The following is a 20,214-nucleotide window of genomic DNA, read 5'->3' on the forward strand; positions in this document are numbered from 1 at the left end:
AGCAGGGATTGAGCTCTTTCTTTGTAGCTCCAGATTATAATTGGTTCAGGCTTTGTAGGACTCATAGGTCTGTGTCACAGCTGCTGAGTTGTGGATAATATGTAAACAAATGAGCAAGACTACAATTCAGTCCTTTTACAGACACAGAAATTTGGATTTCATATAAATTTCATGTGTCATGTAATGTTCTTCTTTTGATTCTCCCCTCACCCACCGTGACGAAGTGTGAATCCCTGTACGGCCCGTGGGCCATACAGAGCAGGCATCTGGCAGGATTTCCCTACAGGTGCCAGCACCTGTCCTGGGGGCTGATGTCTCACCGTCACAGCTTCCACAGTGGGACTGACCTCTGAGGCAGAGCGCTGCTCTCTTTATTCGCAAGCCCCAGGTTTGTTTTCCAGGGTTGGCTTTGATTAGGTTGTATGATGATAAGCATGTCATTTTGTTGTTTATTCCCAGAGACATGGGACAGCTGCCATATTTTTCGTAGACTCTTGGAAGAGTGCTTTCTGTAAGATGACACACTGATGTACTTAACCAGCAGAAGTCTGGGGCACAGACACAGAAGTATGGCTTCCCAACCAGCTACATTCTAGTGCGGGGGTGTTCCTTCCCTCTCTGCTTCCTTCCTTTCATCCTTCCCATGTTAGACAGCTTCACATCCCTCTGGGAAAACTTGGAGGACGCTTTTCTGAAATGATGGTGGGACCCAGGAAGCCCTTCCCCTTCCCTTAGATAATTTGGCCACGCCAGTCCTTAATGTGGTGTGAGTCCCACGGCAGGCTTTTTAGTGGTGAGAACACTGCTGCTGGCTCTTTCTCACATTATGCTCACTGCATCTTGGCATCGGAGAGACCACGCCTCTTTCCTTCACCTCTGAATTTAATTCCCTGGTTTGAAAAGAAGTTCGGAGGGTCTGTGTGTTTGTATGACTTTAGCGTTGACACACTTTTGTTGAAAAAAATCGTTGCTTGTTCCATATTGTCACCTCACACCTTTTCTGGTTGTATCTCGTCAGCGCTGTAACAATGAGCCAGGCTTACTCTTACCATTTTTATAGTCGAGAACCTCACTAGTGTATCTATAGCTATGAAGAAAGTTAGACAGGTAAAGAGAGGGCAGTGTGCCCTATAAGGGCTCTCTGGTTCCATGTTGAGTCCTCTCTGTAAAGAGTTACTTAGAAATTAGTTCCTATTAATGTCACTATATCTTCCTAAGAGGTCACACTGGAAGAAAACTCACTCAGAGTTCCAGGAGACAGAAATACGTGCATTCATTTGGCTAAAAGTATCAACTTTTTACCTGTCTTCAGTTACAGTGTAGTATTCTACATCTCCCAGCTGTTTTATCTTTGATTTTTAGCCATTTGCTAAATTCTAGATGAGAGTATCATTTGACAGTAGGCTCCAGATTTAACATCTGCTATTTAATGTGATTGATTTCATCTAAGTCCCATTAGGCACATGTTCTGGTTTTCTTTTCCTGTTTTATAGTAAGCCAAGTACTTTTCTGTTACATCACTATATGATCCCTGTGCAAAGGTACCTTGGTTGAGAAAGGAAACCTGATAACTAACCCTAGAGCATTGATTTTCAAGTAGGATTTTAGGGGATATGTTAAAATCACTTAAGCGGCTTTTTCCAAGTGACACTTGACTTTCTCCAGGTGAGATTAAATATTTAATTCAACAACTTTTACTAATAGAAATGTGTTGAGTCACGGGGAAAAGCCTGATTAACCATGAGCATAGTCTTTGCCTTTAAAGAATATTTGTTTCCAGTAGAATACTGTCTTTATTTTCTCCATGCTCTGGCCCACATGTGACAGAGGTGTTGGAATTATAAAAAGCAGAATCAGATGGTCACAGGATTCAGAAAACAGGGATTCTCTTTGGAGGTGGCATTATGTTCAACTTATGATTTTTGCATTATGTTTTTCCTGAAGTGTTTGGGTGTTTTTTGGGTTTTCTTGGATAACTGAGAAATGTGGCTTTTTAAAAATTTATTTAAATGTTTATTTTTGAGAGAGAGAGAGACAGAGCATAAGTGGGCGAGGGGCGGAGAGAGGGAAACACAGAATCTGAAACAGGCTCCAGGCTCTGAGCTGTCAGCACAGAGTCCAGTGGAGGGCTCAAACTCACGAACCGTGAGATCATGACCTGACCCGAAGTCGGACCCTAACCAAGTGAGCCTCCCAGGCGCCCCTGTAGCTTTTTTAATTAGAAAAAAAAGGTGGAGCTATAAATTCATGGGTGTGTGTATGGTTTCCCAACCCATGGTTAGCTGCTCTGCCCAATTACAACTGCATTCCTATTGGAAGCATTCTTTTCTCTATCTTGTATGTGCACAGTGTAAAAACAAGGTTTAGTTGCTTCCCTGTCTGCTCCCCTTTATTTGCCACCTGTGGAAAATGTGTCATGCCAGCTCCTCTCTTCATTAGCCATTAGATGCCATCATCAGTGGTTGAATTGGGCGTCCCAGCTATCATCCAGCAGAAATGTCTCCAGCTGCCTCCCTTGGGAAATGGCGGGGGGGGGGGGTGGATCCTGGGGTTTGTGCTGCTTACCACAGGCATTCAGTGCACTGCACTTTGGATGATGTGGTGACATCGTCCTAGTCACCGGTGTTGATGTGCCTGTCCCTGCTGTAACTCAGGTGCATAGAGGGTAGCTGTCCTTGTATTTCTCTAATGTAGGTTGCAGCTCTCCTTTCCAAATTCCCCCACACAAAGGGACAGTTTTGTAAGAACACTAAAGTAGGGCCCAGTTCAGCTGTACCTTCTAAACGAAACTTGATTGCAAATGCTAGAGGAGAGCAAACTTTGAGCCTCACATTAGGTTTGAAAACTCTGTATAGTCATTTTGATTTTTGCTGTAAAGCATTATGTAGGGGCACATGGGCAGTTGAGTCAACTAAGTGTCTGACTCTTAATCTTGGTTCAGGTCATGATCTCATGGTTTGGGAGTTTGAGCCCCGAGTCAGACTCTATACTGACAGCACGGAGCCTGCTTAGGATTCTGTCTCTCCCTCTCTTTCTGCCCCTCCCCTGGTCTCTCTCACACTCTCTCTCAAAAAAGAGCATTCTGCATTTCTTTCAGAAAAGAAAGCATTGTGTAAAATCACAGGACATTCAGACGACCTAAGAAATAAAGTGATTATTGGGGCACCTGGGTGGTTCAGTCAGTTGACCATCTGACTCTTGGTTTCGGCTCCGGTCATGACCTACAGTTTGTGAGTTTGAGCCCCACATCAGGCTCTATGCTGTTAGTGCAGAGCCTACTTGGGATTCTCAATCAATCTCTCTCTCTCTCTCTCTCTCTCTCTCTCTCCCTCTCCCTCTCTCCCTCCCTCCCCCCTCCCCCCTCCCTGTTTCTCTCTCTGCCCCCTCCCTCTCTCTCTCTGCCCCTCCCCCACTCATGCTTTCTCTCAAAATAAATAAACTTTAGAAATAAAGTGATTCTCTAGAGAAGGCCTCCTCATATAGGAGGAAACTAAGGACTTGGAAATTAGAATGATTGACTCACTACTCATTAGCTCCCTATTCCTGATTAGCTGTGGACCCTGGAATAGAAGCTAAGATCTTTGCCATGTCTGTATTCAAAATTTTGATTTTTTTTTTTAATTAAAATTTTTTCTCCTTTTGAAAAAAAGGTCTCCAAGAAGCCAGGTCTGGGGAAAGGGCCTGATTGCTAGTATTTTTGTTTAAAGTAGTAATGTTGAGCCAGGTTTGACAAATAAATGTATGAATGTATCAGTGGAGTATTGGATTGAAATAATTCAGTTGAAAACTTAAGTACTCTTTTTTTTTTTATTACGATTAAACTAAAAAGCTAGGCCTCTTATTACTGTTTGCATTCTTAAGATTGTTGCTGGCCAAGAATGTTTTGGCATGCCAGTAAAAGCATATGAGAGGTAATGTGATTGGATTTTGCATTTGTAGCTAAGGTGGTGCCTCAGCAGATCACACACACTTCTCCTCGGATCCAGCCTGATTACCCTGCGGAGAGGAGCAGCCTGATTCCTATTTCAGGTCATCGGGCCTCTCCAAATCCTGTGGCCATGGAAACCCGAAGTGACAATAGGTAGGAGGGAATGTGCCAGTTACACTGCCCCATTGTGTCCTTAGTTGTTTTCATTTTTCAGTAACAGAATGTGCCACAAGATAGCATATATACACTTACTTTCAGATTTGCCCCTGAAAAGAATATGTTGTATAATTTTTCTTCCTCTTATGAAAATGTGCTGTGTTTATTGAGCTATTCACCTTTTGACGGATATTCTGCTAGAATCTGCTTTTTCTGGTTGGTATGTATCTGTGTTTGCTTTATTTTGAGCCAGTCTGACGGTATGGAGTGCAGCATCATGACCCTTCATCCCTAGGTACTTCCCTTTTCACCCCCAACAGAGACCTTCTCAAAACCACAGTACAATAACCCAAAATGATTCTTGAGTCTTCCATTCTCTTTCAGTGAGATTTTTTAAGAATATAGACAGGCCTAATAAATATACATTTACATTCCTTTGGTGGAAAAAAAGAAATATAGACAGGCCAGTTGTCTTTGTAGAACATTCTTCAGTTTGAGCTTGTTGGATTGTTTCCTTGTCGTTAGATTCAGGTTATGCATTTTTGGAGCAAATACCACATAGGTGATGCATTCTTCTCACTGTTACATCAGAGAGCTCATGCACCCTTCTGTCTCATTATTAGCCATGGCAACGCTAATTACATAATGAAGGTGGGGTTTGCCAGATTTTTCCATAAAGGTATATTTTTCTCCTTTGTAAACCACTGATCCGTGTAGAAATACTTGGAGACTGTAAATATCTTGTTCCTCAATAAACTTTGTCTCAGTGGTATTAGCATCTAATTGATTCTTGGCTGAATCAGTTGCTGCTTGCAGTTTATGATGGTTGCAAAATAGTGCCTTTTTCTAATGGTCATTTCTTCCACATTTATCACTTGGCATTCTTAAGTAAATAAATATTCTCTTGGGGAGCCTGGGTTGGCTCAGTTGGTTGGGCCTTTTACTTTGGCTCAGGGCATGATCTCATGGTTTGTGAGTTTGAGCCCCACATCGGGCTCTGTGCTGACAGCTCAGAACCTGGAGCCTGATTCAGATTCTGTGTCTCCCTCTCTCTCTGACTTTCCCGTGCTCATGCTCTTGTCTGTTTCTCTCAAAAATAAATAATAAATAAATAAGTAAATAAATAAATATTCTCTTATTTATACCCACTTATTTATTTTGAGGTGTATCTTTTTTAAATCAGCATGGGATCATGGATTTGGTTTATTCACTATTATAATCCATTACTGTCCTTTGTTTTGATGCTCAGATTATCTCTGAGAGCTTCTTCAGGCCAGTTCCTGTGGGCTTTGCCATGTCCCATACATTCTAGCCCTTCCTTGCTTTGCACTCTAACAAGATAGTCCAAGCTCCTGCGGAATATTGTCTGAGCCCTGGCAGCTCCCATTTCCCCAGGGAGATCTGGTTCCTTTTCATCATTTAGAAACCTGGATCTAGGTGTTAGCTCTGTTCGTTGCTACTGGATTGTCATTTTTTTCTAGGCCCTTTTAGCAGACAGAAATAGGAAGTATATGATGTAGTAAAACCTCTATAGTACATGTTGATACTCCTAGTTCAACCCCATTTCCTCTCCTGTTCTATATTTGTATCTATCCTTCCCCAGCGAGAAGCTGGTACATACGGTGCGTATGAAGTATTTCAGAATTGGATCCTTTTTAAATGTTCTTGTTTGAGGATTATGATATATAGGAATGCTTATAGGTTTTAATATGTTGGTCTTCTGTCCATTTGCCTTGCTGAACACACCTGTTAGTTCTAAAACTTGTAGGTTTTCTTGGATTTCCTATGTAGGTGTTTGAGGGATTTTTATCATTTCCATTTCGCATACCTATTGTTTTCTCGTTAACTGGAGCTTGAATAGAGCAGAAATAGTAAGTATTCTTATTTCTCACCTGAATGGGAATTCTTATGAAATTTCATTATCGATTTCAGATTGAGGAACCAAGTTTTTTCCTATTCCATTTTTTAGGTATTTATATCATGAATAAGTATCGAATGCAATTAAAATTTAGAAGGGGAGTATTTTTTTTTAATTCTGTTATAGTTAACATTTAGTGTTATATTAGTTTCTAGTACATATTTTTTATGTGTCTTTTGTGATATTTCAAACGATTGTCCTTAATTTTTCAACAGTATATAAAACATTAGTAGAAATTCTGATAGTCATTCTTCCTGTGATAAACCTTACTTGGTCATGATGTATTTTATTTTATTTTAAACTCAGTTGAGTTTTATTCAGAAATTTTTGTATTGATGTAGAAAGCGAGATTTGTTGATCTTTTCTATTATTCTCCCTGTCTAGGATTGGTATCAAGACTACGTTAAGCTAAAAAAATAAGTTAGGCCTTGTTTCTTCTTTTTTAGTCTCGGAGTCAGTCTGTAGAAGTTTGGGATTATCTGTTCTAAGTGTGTTTGATAAGATTTCCAGTAAAAACAGTCTGAATTTAAGAGTCTTCCAAGTGGAACTGAGCTGAGCAAACCTTTGATTATTGAGGGGTTTTTTTTTTTTTTTGAGTTGGTTTTGGTAATTATTGCTCTGTGTATTTTTATGTTTATTAATAATGGTTATTTATAGTACCCATTTGTTTTTAAAAGTATTCCTCTCTCTAGGTGTATGTCCTTTGCTCTAACAGTTTCTTTGGGACACTATTGGGGAAGTGTTGGTGTGGCATATAAAGATATGAACAGGATCTGGGGGATAGGATCATTTAAAAGTGAAGAAGAAAATAGATCCATTTTGGCTCATATTATCTGTCTTCCGTCTATAGACCGTCTGTTCCTGTTCAGTTCCAGTACTTTTTGCCAACATACCCACCTTCTGCATACCCACTGGCTGCGCACACATACACCCCAATCACCAGCTCTGTGTCCACCATCCGACAGTATCCAGGTACAGCCCTGCTGTTAAGAGGACTTTTAACTTTCCAGGTTTTATAAGCATGAGATGACAGTTGATCAGTGAGTATTTCTAGTATGGATTCTATTACTTCAGCTTCTTTTTTCGGATTCAGATAAGGTTATAATCTGAAGCTTCAAGGTTTTTTATTACATCTGTGTGATCTGTAAAAAGGTTGCTATTTATTAGTATATTTGCATGACTTTATCCCACCTTGAGGATAATTATGTTAACAATTTGTTATATCTTAAAATGGAAGTATAGTTAAAATGGGAAATACTGTACTTATATGGAGCTTCAATTGTTTTGTGGGGTATCTGTTGGTTTTTAATACTAGTCCAGTTATACTCAACACTCACCATCCTCATTGCAAATAGTGTTCTTTTTGCTAATCCGGAAAAAGTAATACTCAGTCCTCAGGGTTTGTGTTTTCCTTTCCTGTGAGACCCTCAGCTTGCTTTAAGCATAAGAGAGCCAGACTGTGGGTGTTGCCTTTCTGTTGTGCACTCCAGGATTGCAGCCAGGGCCACATGGAGCCGTGAGCATTGAGTGGGGACCCAGTGCAGATGAAACATGATTTTTTTGTTGTTTTACTTAGTGAAAATTAGAGAAATTTTGAATATGTTTGGAACAACTTGGTGGTAATGAAACTACTGTTTCAAAACTGTAGGTTATATTGTATTTTATATATTATAAAATACAAATGAAATATTGTTGATAAAAACTTAATTGATAAAAATTGAAGTCAATATCTGATTTGAGATGTGGTTTAAGAATAAAACATACCCTGGGGCACCTGGATGGCTCAGTCAGTTCAGCTTCTGGCTCTTGATTTTGGCTCAGGTCATAATCCCTGGGGTCATGGGATCGAGCCTCACGTTGGGCTCTGTGCTGAGTGTGGAGCCTGCTTAAGACTGTCTCCCTATGCCCACCTACCCCTCAACTCCTCTCACATGTTCTCCCTCTCTCTCTCTCTAAAACAAAATTTTTTTAATTTAAAAAATTTTTTAAATAGTGAAACATACCTTGAATTTTGAAAACATAGTATGGAAAAGAGAATGTAAAATAGCTTACTAATAATTTTATAGTGATTATATTTTGAAAGTGTAATATTTAGGGTGTATTGGTTTAAACAAATATATCATTAAAATTAATTTGGCCTGCTTTTTACTTTATTAATGTAGCTACTGAAAAGTTTACAGTTGTAATGGACTTATATTTCCATTGGACAACATGAGTCTAAAACTTTCAGATTCTCAGGATTAATTTAAATAGCTTTGAAAACAGGTTCCTCAGTCTCTGCTTTGGGTTTTTTATTGTTTTTCCCCCCCACAAAACTTTCCCCAAGGCCTATTTTAATGTGCAGAAGTAGCTGATGAATTGTTCTGAGTTTTCTGTCCTATTTTGCTGTACATCAAAGTAGTAACATCTCTTTTTTAATGTTTACTTTGAGAGAGAACAGAGCAAGGGAGGGGAGGAGAGAGGGAGGGAGAGTAATAACATCTGTTTAAAGGAAACATAACTTTCCTTCATTAACAATCCTATAAAGAAAAAACCATCTTTAACTGAATTTAAATGTAGGATTCAGGGGGCGCCTGGGTGTCTCAGTCAGTTAAGCATCTGACTTGGGCTCAGGTCATGATCTCACAGTTTGTGGATTCGAGCCCCTCATCTAGCTCTGTGCTGACAGCTCAGAACCTGGAGCCTGCTTCAGATTCTGTGTCTCCCTCTCTCTCTCTGCCCCTCCCCCATTCATGCTCTATCTCTCTGTCTCTCAAAACTAAATAAATGTTAAAAAAAAAAAAGGGGGGGATGCAAAAAGTATGGTAGCATCATTCTGACAGTTAAGTAAACGTCACGTGTGTGTGTGTGTGTGTGCGAGCGCGCGCGTTACATTTAATGCTGAGAATCCTTAAGTCTCCATCAGTAACAGCACTGCTTCAAGTTTCATCTACCACAGCCAATTGGTATTTCTGTAACAGTGCAGTCCTGTCGCCTTTCTGGAGAAGATAACTCAAGGCCAATATGTATTTCTCTGAATGCCCTCCAGCTGAAAAGGACATGCAGAGTCCCTTGTGAGCTAGAACCAGCTATGCAGACACTGTCATTTTATATAAACGTGTATTTGTAAACATCCATCAGAAGAGGACCGTCAAAAGTATTGGGGATCCTGCCTGCCATCTGTTTCTCTACATTATTGTTTTTCCAAGTGTCTTCTCTCACCACTGCAGTGGTCCTGATGGATACAAACACAGAAAAGTGAATAGTCCAGTCAACAGCACTTCCTTTCTTTCAGTATCAATACTGTCATTGTCTGTGCAGATAAGGGGTAATATATTATTTCTCAGACATGTGGATCTTTGCATGCATGGACACAGCTGAAGGAATGATTTATTAACCAGCTTACCTAATGTCCTGTTTTCAACTGGCTTGTTTTAAATGATTTTATTTATTTATAGACAGAGAGACCGTGTGTGTGTTTGTGTGTGTGCGTGTGTGTGTGCATGCAAGCACGCATATGTGAGCAGGGGAGAGGGGCAGAGGGAAAGGGAGAGAGAATCTTAACCAGGCTCTGTGTTCAGTGTGCAGCACACATGAGACTCGATCCCATGACCCTGGGATCATGACCTGAGCCAAACTCAGGTGTCTGATGCTCAAACCGACTGAGCCACCCAGGTGCCCCCTCATTTTAAGTGATTTTAAAGCAGATGTTTTCAAATCAGGAAGAGGACTGGAAAATTTATATAAAATAGGCTCTGATCTTGCCAAATATGAGATTACTGTGTACTTTGTAAGTAATTGATCTCTCACAAATTGTTCCCGAAATTTCCCTTGTTTAAGAGATGTTTTCCATTTCATTCATTTATTCATTCATGCATTTGTTAATTTCACAAATATTTATTGAACCCTATTATTGTATGTAAGATCCTATTCTGGCTCTGTTTTCTAAGTTCACTCTTAAATAAACCTTACTTTGAACAAGCTTAGAGCCTAGTAGGGAGATAAGACATGAAGAACTATTATTGGAGAGAATGTGCTAAGTCCCAGCAAAAAAGGCTTGAGCAAAGCCAGGCTGCTTCTGAGCTAAGAGAGGTTATTTCTACTTTGAGAGGGTGGGCTTGGAGGTCAGGAGTGACTTCTAAAGGAAGTGACATTTGGAAAGCCTCTCTCAGAATGGATAGCACAGAGCCGTGATGGGACCGCAGGAAAGCACTTTTCTGTCTGTGAACGGAGTATTAGCACAGGATATGCGCTCGAAATAGAGTGGTTTGGTGTGGGCAGAAGTGAAGAGTGGAATGGGATTGCACCTTGAAAGGGTGGTGCCCGGATGGCATGTTCAGGCAACAGACCACAGCTGTTACTGAACAGAAACAGCAAAGGTCCACTCACTTCTCAGGAAGAAACTGATAATTTCATGGGTGTTGATTCTCTTTTTTCTTCTTTCTTTCTTTTTTACCAAGGGAAGAATTGCAGTCTAGCAATGATTATAAATTTACATGTACTAACATTTTGCTGTGATTTTTCCTATTCATAATAATAATTTACCTCTTTTTAACAACTCTGTGGTTTATAGAAATTAAATTACATTTTCCTTTTTTATAATGGGTGTGTAATTGACATGACATTATTTTCGTTTCAGGTGTGCAGTGAGATGACTTGATATTTGTGTATGTTATGAAATGATCAACATAATAAGCCTAGTTAACATCCATCACCTCATATAATTACAAATTGTTTCTTGTGAGGAGAGCTTAAACATCTATAACTCTCAAATGTACAACATAGTATTGGCTATAGTTACCATGCTGTACATTACATCCCTGTGACTTACTTATTTTATAACTGGATGTTTGTGCCTTAGTTTCCTTCACGCATATCTCCAACCCCACATCCCCTGCCTATGGCAACCACCCCCCTCTGTTCTTCGTATCTCTGAACTTGGTTTAGTTTGTTTTTAGACTGCACGTATAAATGACATCATAAGGTTTTTTTTCTGTTTTTGTCTGCCTTACTTCACTTAGCTTAATACCCTCAGAGTCCACCCATGTTGTTGCAGATGGCAAGATTTCATTCCTTTTTAAGGCTAAATAGTACTCATGTGCGTGTGTGTGTGTAGATACAGGTATCATATTTTCTTTACCCAGTTATCTGTCAGTGGACCCTTAGGGTTGTTTCTGTATCTTGGCTATTGTAAATAATGTTTCAGTGAACACAGGGTACATGTATTTTTTTCTGGATTGTTTTGATGACTGAGAAGAAACATCTTTTTTTAATGTTTATTTATTTTGAGAGAGAGCGGGCACATGCGTGCGGTGCATGGAAGGGAGGGGCAGAGAGAGGGAGAGAGAGAATCCCAGGCAGGCTCTGTGCTGTCCAGTGTGGGGCTTGAACTCATGAACCATGAGATCATGACCTGAGCCAAAATCAAGAGTCGGATCTCAACAATGAACCACCCAGGCACCCCATAGAAGAAACATCTTTTCTCTTTTTCTTTCCATAAAAAGTGAAAAATCCCTTCTTTGTGGCTTCTTAGGAATGCTGTTGTTTTCATTTTTATGTTATTGAGTTTCTTTTTATTATACATGATAGAAAAAAATGAAACTTGCTTGTTTTCTTTCTTCAGTGGATATATGGAATTTAAAATTGATAACTACTGTATATCAGAAATGCCTCTGATGGTGGTTCTGTCAATTAAAGCAAAGATTCTTGACCCTGGGAGCTACAGGTGTATTTCATAAGGTTTATTTTAATTATTTAGCATAGTTCCCTGGCTCACATTTGGAATTTAATGGATTTAATGCTATTTCTAGTAGTAATCCGCAGCAAGAGCATATCAATTCATATTGATAGGAAATCAGGGGAAAAACTCATATGTAGAGCTTTATATAGTGCTAAAAAAAAAATTAGGAGGGTCTGAATGGCTCAGTCAGTTAAACATCTGACTCTTGATTTAGGCTTAGGTCATGATCTCAGGATTTGTGGGATCATGCCCCCTAATGGTCTCTGGTACCAACAGCACAAAGCCTGCTTGGGATTCTCTCCCTCTCTCTGGCCCTCTATCATTCGCTCTTGCTCTCTCAAAATAAATAAATAGACTTCAAAAAAAACCTGAGGATTTAGAACTTTTACAGTGGAAAATTCTGTTTTCATTTCATTGTTTTTCTCTTTATGTGGACTATGTCTAATCAGAGCTAACATTCTTATAGTCACTTTCTATCTCATTTGCAGTTTCTGCTCAGGCTCCAAACTCTGCCATCACAGCCCAGACTGGCGTTGGGGTGGCATCCACGGTCCACCTAAACCCCATGCAGTTGATGACAGTGGATGCTTCCCATGCTCGACATCTCCAAGGGATCCAGCCAGCACCTATCAGTACACAGGGGATACAGCCAGCCCCCATTGGGACTCCAGGAATACAGCCAGCACCAATGGGCACACAGGGAATTCATTCAGCCACCCCAATCAGCACACAGGGACTCCAGCCTGCACCAATGGGCACTCAGCAGCCTCAGCCTGAAGGGAAGACCTCAGGTAACTTGAGTTTATTGCAGGGAAGTTGGTGTGGAAGAAAGAGATATACTGGGTTTAAAATCCTGGTTCTGGGGCACCTGGATGGCTCAGTCGGTTAAGCGTCCAACTCTTGGTTTCAGCCTAGGTCATGATCTCGCGGTTTGTAAGTTCGAATCCTGCGTCAGGTTCTGTGCTGACAGCGTGGAGCTGGGTTGAGATTCTGTCTCCCTCTCTCCCTTTGCCCCTCCCCCACTTGATCTTGATCTTGATCTCTTTCTCTCCCCTTCCCTCCTTTCCTCTCTCTCAAAAAAAATAAACTTTAAGAAAAATTGTTTAAAATCCCGGTTTTGCCGCTTGCTGGCTTGGTGGCCTCAAGTAATTTTTCTTTGCCTCAGTTTCCTCCTTATAACATGAGTTGCCTAGAACTTATCTGTCAGGGTCATTGTAAACATTAGAAATTATGTAAGTAAACAGGCTAATATGCACTTGGCACTTGGTAGGAAGCAGTCGGTAAAGTTGAGAGAACCAGTTCACCTTACTACAGTGTTCTCATTCAGCTCGCTCTTCAGAGTTGTGTGCAGAGCTGTAAAATTAAGGCAGACTGGAATGTCGGTATCATTTTTAGGGATTGAGAGGTGATGGTATTTCACAAGAACTGTAGGAGACTGTTTTTTGAAGTTGACTAGGTACTTTTTATGTATTTTATCTGATTTATTAGTAATTCTGAGTCCGAAGCAAAGAGAAGTGGTTACTAACTGAGCATCAATAGACTTAGTAACCTCCCACTTTGCCATCTGCTTTTAGGTAGATGAATGCTTATGCTCTAAACCTTACCTTCTTGAAATCAGACAGTAATGACAACGGGTACTCTAATTCTGGTGGCCTGATTGTTTTCGTCTTATGTGACATGTTAGTAATGTTTATTTTCCCCCTTTCTTCGTTCTCTCCTGCGCCCTCCCTGCCCTCCAGCAGTGGTTCTGGCGGATGGAGCCACGATCGTAGCCAACCCTATTAGCAGTCCATTCAGCGCCGCTCCAGCAGCAACTACTGTGGTGCAGACCCACAGCCAGAGCGCCAGCACCAACGCTCCGGCCCAGGGCTCGTCCCCCCGGCCAAGTATCCTCCGGAAGAAGCCCGCCACGGATGGGTAGGTGGACCCAGTAGTGCTACACGACACCTCTAGTTCTGGGTATAATTAGTAGAAACATTAGGCTCTCTGTGGTGCTGGTAGGAAACTCTAAATCTCTCCTCTTCTGTGAGTTTTTTTAATCTGTTTTAAAATAGCCTCCCCACAGGCTTGTTCAGTAGAGCTTTGCCAAGCTCAGACTGTAGGCCAGGGAGAATCCATGAGTCTGTGTGGGCCAGTTTATCAGCAGCCATTGCATACTCCTTTAGGAGTTCTGTCTATTTTGTGGAGTTTAATCCTGGACTCCCTAGACTTGTCCAGGTAGGCACATCAGTGTGTACTGTGTATGTGTTTTCCTCCTCAGCCAGTATGAATTGTTATTCAGGGCAAGCAGTTTCCCAGCTATTAGGTAAGAAGCCTCTTCAGTGGCAGAAGTGGACAGTGTTGCCTTAGAACCGAGTTGGTAGGTGATGGACAGGAAGGTGTGTGTTGTGCTCTGAAACGGAGCTTGAAAACTTGGGAGGCGGGAGACGGGCGGTCACACTTCCCAGAGCAGTGCTCCTGTGTGGCTGCACTGGGCTGATGTGTGTCAATAGAAGATTATAAGGGTTCAAGCATAGTGGGAACATAAGCTACTAGGTCCAGACAGGGTCTCCAGTCATGCAGGGCTTTGCCTGGACCAGAGTCTTTTTTAAGGGTAAGTCAGTCTGTGGCAAAGGAGCCTTATCAATGAAAATGCAGGGCAAAGCTTGTACTTAACATGGCAAATTGAATATACGTACTTCTGAATTTCTTATCCCCACAAAACCCTATAGGACTTTTAGCAAACAGACTTTCTAAAAAGTCATAAGCACATAAGGATGAGGAGAGAATAGAAGGCTGGGTTGAATAGGAGAAGCTGAGTTGAAATGCGATTGAGAGGGTCAGAGCCTTACCCACACTTTGGAGTTCACTGCCCCTCCCAACCTCAGCACGCACCTGGAGGGTTAAATCTGCAGATGGTTCACTGAGTGGAGCCAGGAGTATTCTACCAGAAACAGGTTTGCGGAGTGCTGAGACCTACCAGTCCCCTTCTCCCTTTTAGCTGGCGGAACCCGGCAGCTGAACGCTGTTGACAAAAAGTGAGTTGTTGACTGCACTTTCTTTCTGTGCTTGTCCAGCCCAAGGGGGAAGTTGCAAAGATCTCAGCACTAGGGGGTTCGTAAGATCAGGAATCACATTCCCCTATAAGTGAAATTTAAAGTAGGCAAGTTCTTCCTTGAACTCAGAGCTTCCAGCCAGCATCAGTCCCCCGTTCCTAATCATGAACACACAACCAAGCAGGTGTCCGAGGGGCCTTCTGACAAACCACTAGACAGACATACTGAAAAATGCAGCTTGGAACATGCAGAGAGAGGCAAGGCCAGGAGAACAACAACCAAAAGTAACAGCAAGTACAGACCAAAACTGAATGCTCTCTTCAAAGGACAAAAAAGATGTATCTGTGCTATAGGAAGACAGTGCTGTCCAAAAGGAACATTTGGAGAACAAAAGAGTGTGTCCTGAAATTTAAACTGCAAGAGCAAAAATCAGACTCAGAGGGGTTGAAAAATATAATTGAGTAGAGGCTCCTGGGTGGCTCAGTCGGTTAAGGGTCTGACTTGATCTCAGTTCAGGTCTTGATCTCAGGGTTGTGAGTTCAAGCCTTGCATTGAAAAAAAAAATAGAGGGGCACCTGGGTGGTTCAGTCACTTAAGCATCTGACTTCGGCTCAGGCTGTGATCTCATTCATGGTTTGTGAGTTTGAGCCCTGCGTCCAGCTCTGCTGACATGCAGAGCCTGCTTGGAATTCTGTCCCTCCCTCTCTCTCTGCCCTCCCCTTCCCCTGTTCTCTCTCTCAAAATAAACTTAAAAAAAAAAAAAAAAAAACTTTGAAAAAATACAGTTGAGGAAATCTCTCAGAAGTAGATTGAAAAATAAGATAGAACATAGAAGAGGAAAGACAAAATAAAAAACCAGCTCAGGAGATCCCACCTCCAAGTAATGCTGTTTCAGTTAGAGATCAGAGAAAAGGAGGAAGATCACTTAAAAACAGCTCATAGAAGATTTCCAAACCTGAAGGGCATGAGTTTCCTGATTGAGAAAACCACAACGTGCCCAGCACAGGTAGATGCAGTGTGTGTAAATAAACCGGTACTGAGATACACTTCTTGAAATTTCACAACCCTGGAGACAAAAAGAGCTGGCCCCTTCTCCTCCACATGGCCACCTCCCTGTGACCTTTGTGCCGTGCCCCGCAGTTGAGGGTGTCGTCATCAGCATTCCTTCCTCTTTGAGTGTGCCTGCCTTTTTTAAATGGCACCTGATGCTTCCTCAGCATCTGGACTCCTGACTTTCCCCAAGCAGTGGCTGTCTTTCCTCCCATCCTCCTGTCCCTGGACCTGGTGCTGGGCTCCAGGCCCACTTGGTGCCTCACTGCCAACTTTCAGGCCATTCCTCTTGGAAAACACTCGGTTTGTATTCAGATTTCATAAAATATGCACTTGAAAAGTAGCCAAGTCATTCCAGGCACACTGAAAAGTTTTCTAATAACTGAGTCAAATATCGGTTTTAAATTCATTTAAATTATGTAAATGAAATACCGTTAACAAATTTTGCTCCTGGTTACACTTGCCCACCATTCAAGTACTTAGTAGCCCCATATGGCCAGAGGCTGCCTTGTTGGTCAGGGCAGCTCGAGAGGCTTGATCAGATTCTGGTTTGATTTGGGGATGTGATTCTATGTCCTTCAGAAGTTACCTAGCATCTGGCCATCATTCTGTGGGACATGATTTCCCAGCTTTCTGGTTCCCAGTTGCTTGAATGCCTCCCCGCCCTCGCCCATCCATCCACACCCACCCGCAAGTGCAAGCCTTCCTTGACATTTTTTTCTATCCTCTGGTGTCCCACACCTCAGCAGCAGTGGTGAGCACTACCCAGCAAGGAGCCTTCCACCTTTCATGACCTTTCTCTCCTCTCCTTGACTCAGCTTCTGGGGTCCACTGCGATCACTTCCTTGCATACGGCCCCTCCTTCCTTGCCCCCCTCTTCACTTTGTCAAAACCAGAGTCAAATCCAACTTTCTACTGAATTTGTGCGGCAGATTGTGGTGGGGCAAGAACCATGTTGACCAGTCTTCTTGAGCTCCACTAGGATCTCACAGGAGACCAGCACAGAGTGCTGTCTTTACCACACTCCTGGAAAGTTGTTCCCTGTTCTTCTCAGAACTCCCACACCTCCTCTCTCATGTTCACACCAGCTAATGAACTTGATCCTTACTTGTTTGATAAAAATGGAAACACCCAGAAGAGAACTTGATAAACTCTAGCTTTCTATCTCCTGTCTACTCATCTCATCTGTTACTATGGATGGACTCTCAGCCCTTCACTCCAGAACTGCTGACCTTCACCTTTCCAGCCTGCTGAGAACAGTGCTGTAGCTCTTCTCCCTCTTGCCTGCTTTATCAGTGCTTTCTCGCTGGTGTTTCCTTCACAGAGAAAGCAAAAATACACTTTTATGGGGGTTTTTTGCTACTATTTGCAAAGAACATAAAGGAATCTGCTAACTCCATTTTTTCTTCCAGTTTCTTTCTCCATGTTCTCACTAAAGTATAGAAAACTGCACAGATAACGCATGTATGGGGTAACGTAGCACTGAGTAAACACAACAAACAACCAGTATCCAGGCAAAAAACAGAATATTACCAATACTTTTTCCCAAAGGTGACTCAGCAGTTTATCTTTTGACCTTGTTGATTTGCTTTGCCTCTTTTGGAACTTGTGTTGAATCATTTTACATGTTTTTGTACAAGTCCATCTTCCTTCCCTTTGTTTAGTGTAGTTCATCCACATTATTGTTTGTGATTGTAATCTTTTTTATTGCTGTATGAAATGCCATTGTATAACAGTACCATAGTTTATCCATGGAGATTTGGGTTGTTTCCAGTTTGGGGCCATAACGTAATCTTGAACATTGTTGTGCATGACTGTGGATACATAGGTAAGTGCATTGGTTATGTACCTAGGAGGGGATTGGCTGGGTGGTCAGCTGTGCTTATGTGCAACTCTGCTAGGTCCCTGCATGCCCTCCAAGCATGGGGGTGCGGGGGGTGTCAATCACATTCATCATCACCAGCGCTTGTTACTGATGCTCTTTACGTTTGGTTAGTCTGTGGATGTGGAGTGCTGTATCTCATTATATTTAACTGTTTTCTTGGCTTTCTGGGGGTAGTTAGGAGAATTGGTCTTATTTCTTACTGTTTATTATGGAAAACTTTAAACATAATAAAATTTTGAACATGTGAATGTTAGATCCATCATTCAATTTCAGTTATCAGTTTATCACCTCATGGCCGATTGTGTTTAAGCTAGATGCCTACCCACCCCCTTCTACCTATTATTTTGAAGCAAATCCTAAAGAGTACATCATTTCATTCGTATACATTTCAGCATGCGTTTATTGAGAGATACTTATTAAAAAATATAACCTCTTAATATCATCGAATATCTAGTTCAAATTTCTAGGGATCTCAGATGTCACAACTTTTTTGTCTTGTTTAGCTTATTTGAATCAGTATTCTGATAAAGTGCCCACATTGTGTGTAGTTGACATGTCATCTAAGGCTCTTCCATATATAGATTTCCTTCATCTCTTTTTTCCTTGCGATTTATTTGTTGAAGAAACTTGGTCTTTTGTCCTGTAAACTTTTTCCTCTCCCTCCCTGTCTTTCCCAGGGTTTCATCAATTACATCTCCTTTTTATTAGCTTCTTGGAATTGCTCTAACAAATTACTACAAATCTGGTGGCTTAAAACAGCAGAAATTTATACTCACAGAGGTGCCTGGCTGGCTCAGTCAGTGAAGCGTGCAGCTCTTGATCTCCGGGTTGTGAGTTCGAGCCCCGTGTTGAGTGTAGAGATGGGTTAAAAATAAAATCTTTTAGGGCGCCTGGGTAGTTCAGTCGTTAAGCATCTGACTTCAGCCCAGGTCATGATCTCACGGTTGGTGAATTCAAGGCCCACATTAGGTAAGCTCTAGCCTCACTTTGGGTGAGTTCAAACCCCACTCTTTGTCTCTCTCTCACAAAAAAAATAAAGTAAAATAAAATCTTATTAAAAAATTTGTCCTCACAGTTCTGATGGCTACAAGTCTAAAATCAGGATGTCGGCAGGGTTGTTGCCTTCTGGATGCACCTTGGGAGAATCCATTCCATGCCTCCTTTCCAGCTTCTGGTGACTGTTGGCAATCCTTGGGCCCATGGGTATATCACACCAATCTCTGCTTCCGTATCACATGGCCTTTCCTGCATCACTGTGTCTCAAATCTCTCTCCTTTCTGTGATAAGGATACCAGTCATTGGATTTAGGGTCTACCCTAACACCAGAAGGATCTTACCTTGAGATCTCTAGCTTAATTACATTCACAAAGACTATTGTTTTTACATTCACGGATATAGGATTAGAACTTAGATACCAATTTAGCCCACTACCCCTGTAGTGTAGTTTTGCTCTTCATGTTCCCTCCATATTTTCTCTGGTTACTTGAACCTAAAGCTTGAAAAGGTTTTTTTGTTTGGTTTTGGTTTTGGTTTTGGTTTTGGTTTTTTTGCAAGACCGCTTTATTAATTAAAGTGTGTGGAAGTCCCCGTTTTTGAGATATTAGCAGACCTGATGATCCCTCTCTGGACCCATTAATCAGGCTTTGCAAAATGGTATGTTATGGTTCTAGCCATTTTCTCTCGGCCCCCACTCTCATCTAGCATTTTCCACCACTCCGCCAAAACTGCACGTGTCACACAGCTTCCACAGTGCTGAGCCCGCTGGTTCTCAGTCTGAGCCGTACGTGCCCTCTACTGCATGGCACAGTTGACACTAACTTGGTCACCTTTTTTCACTTGACTTCCAGGAACTTTTTCTCAGGTCGATATAAACACGTCAACATGACAATGTTTGTGAACACTTAACACGGATTTCAAGTTTGATAATAAGTAGAAAGGAGATGTGGGTGGTCGAAACAGCAGCTAAGAGAGTCACTGTGGTTGCTTCCTGGAGAGAGACAGGCAGGACATGGGGAGGGATGGAGGGGCCTGTATTTTGTTAAAAGTGTTTTAGTATAATTTGGCATTTTCAATAATGTATCTATATTATTTTGATAAATTTTTAAATTCCATTTTAAAACATACCTAGTGAATATAGTGTTTTTATTGTATCATAGTTAGACTTAGCAAATATTTACTTCTTATCCTTTAATGCCCTTGGACTGTTGTTTTCTGGGTTTGTCTGGTCTCTTTCAGAATGGCAGTTCGGAAAACGCTCATTCCTCCTCAGCCTCCTGAAGTGGCCAGCCCTCGAGTGGAGAGCTCTATGCGGAGTACATCCGGGTCACCTAGGCCTGCGGGGTGAGCACATAAATGTTACCGCTCTTGGTTCCAAGCGCACGTAATTGAGGAGGAAAGAGTTTAACACGTGACGAATTTTACATAATTTGCCTGTGTGCATCTTTTTATATCCACATTCTAGCTATGTTACATGGACATATTTCTCAGCCTCTCTGATTCTTATTTATGAAGTAGCCATTCTTG

At 41.6% G+C, this 20,214-nt stretch overlaps 2 protein-coding genes across 8 annotated transcripts in view; both read left to right on the forward strand.

The window, feature by feature from the left end:
* POLR2D (RNA polymerase II subunit D) overlaps positions 1-20,214 on the forward strand; it is a 450,734-nt gene that overhangs the window by 301,951 nt on the left and 128,569 nt on the right. The gene's annotated exons all lie outside the window — the stretch shown is intronic.
* SAP130 (Sin3A associated protein 130) overlaps positions 1-20,214 on the forward strand; it is an 81,121-nt gene that overhangs the window by 27,516 nt on the left and 33,391 nt on the right. For 4 of the 7 annotated variants that reach the window (XM_077766734.1, XM_077766736.1, XM_077766739.1 and 1 more), the window contains 5 exons: positions 3,940-4,081; positions 6,853-6,974; positions 12,210-12,512; positions 13,461-13,638; positions 19,927-20,031. In XM_077766734.1, coding sequence (XP_077622860.1) covers positions 3,940-4,081; positions 6,853-6,974; positions 12,210-12,512; positions 13,461-13,638; positions 19,927-20,031 — 850 coding nt within the window. The remainder of the gene's footprint in view (positions 1-3,939; positions 4,082-6,852; positions 6,975-12,209; positions 12,513-13,460; positions 13,639-19,926; positions 20,032-20,214) is intronic. The other 3 variants (XM_077766735.1, XM_077766737.1, XM_077766738.1) reach the window with 3 other exon arrangements.

This window comes from Crocuta crocuta, unplaced genomic scaffold, assembly GCF_008692635.1.
Source record: "Crocuta crocuta isolate KB4526 unplaced genomic scaffold, BGI_CrCroc_1.0 scaffold5, whole genome shotgun sequence".
Lineage (NCBI taxonomy): Eukaryota > Metazoa > Chordata > Mammalia > Carnivora > Hyaenidae > Crocuta > Crocuta crocuta.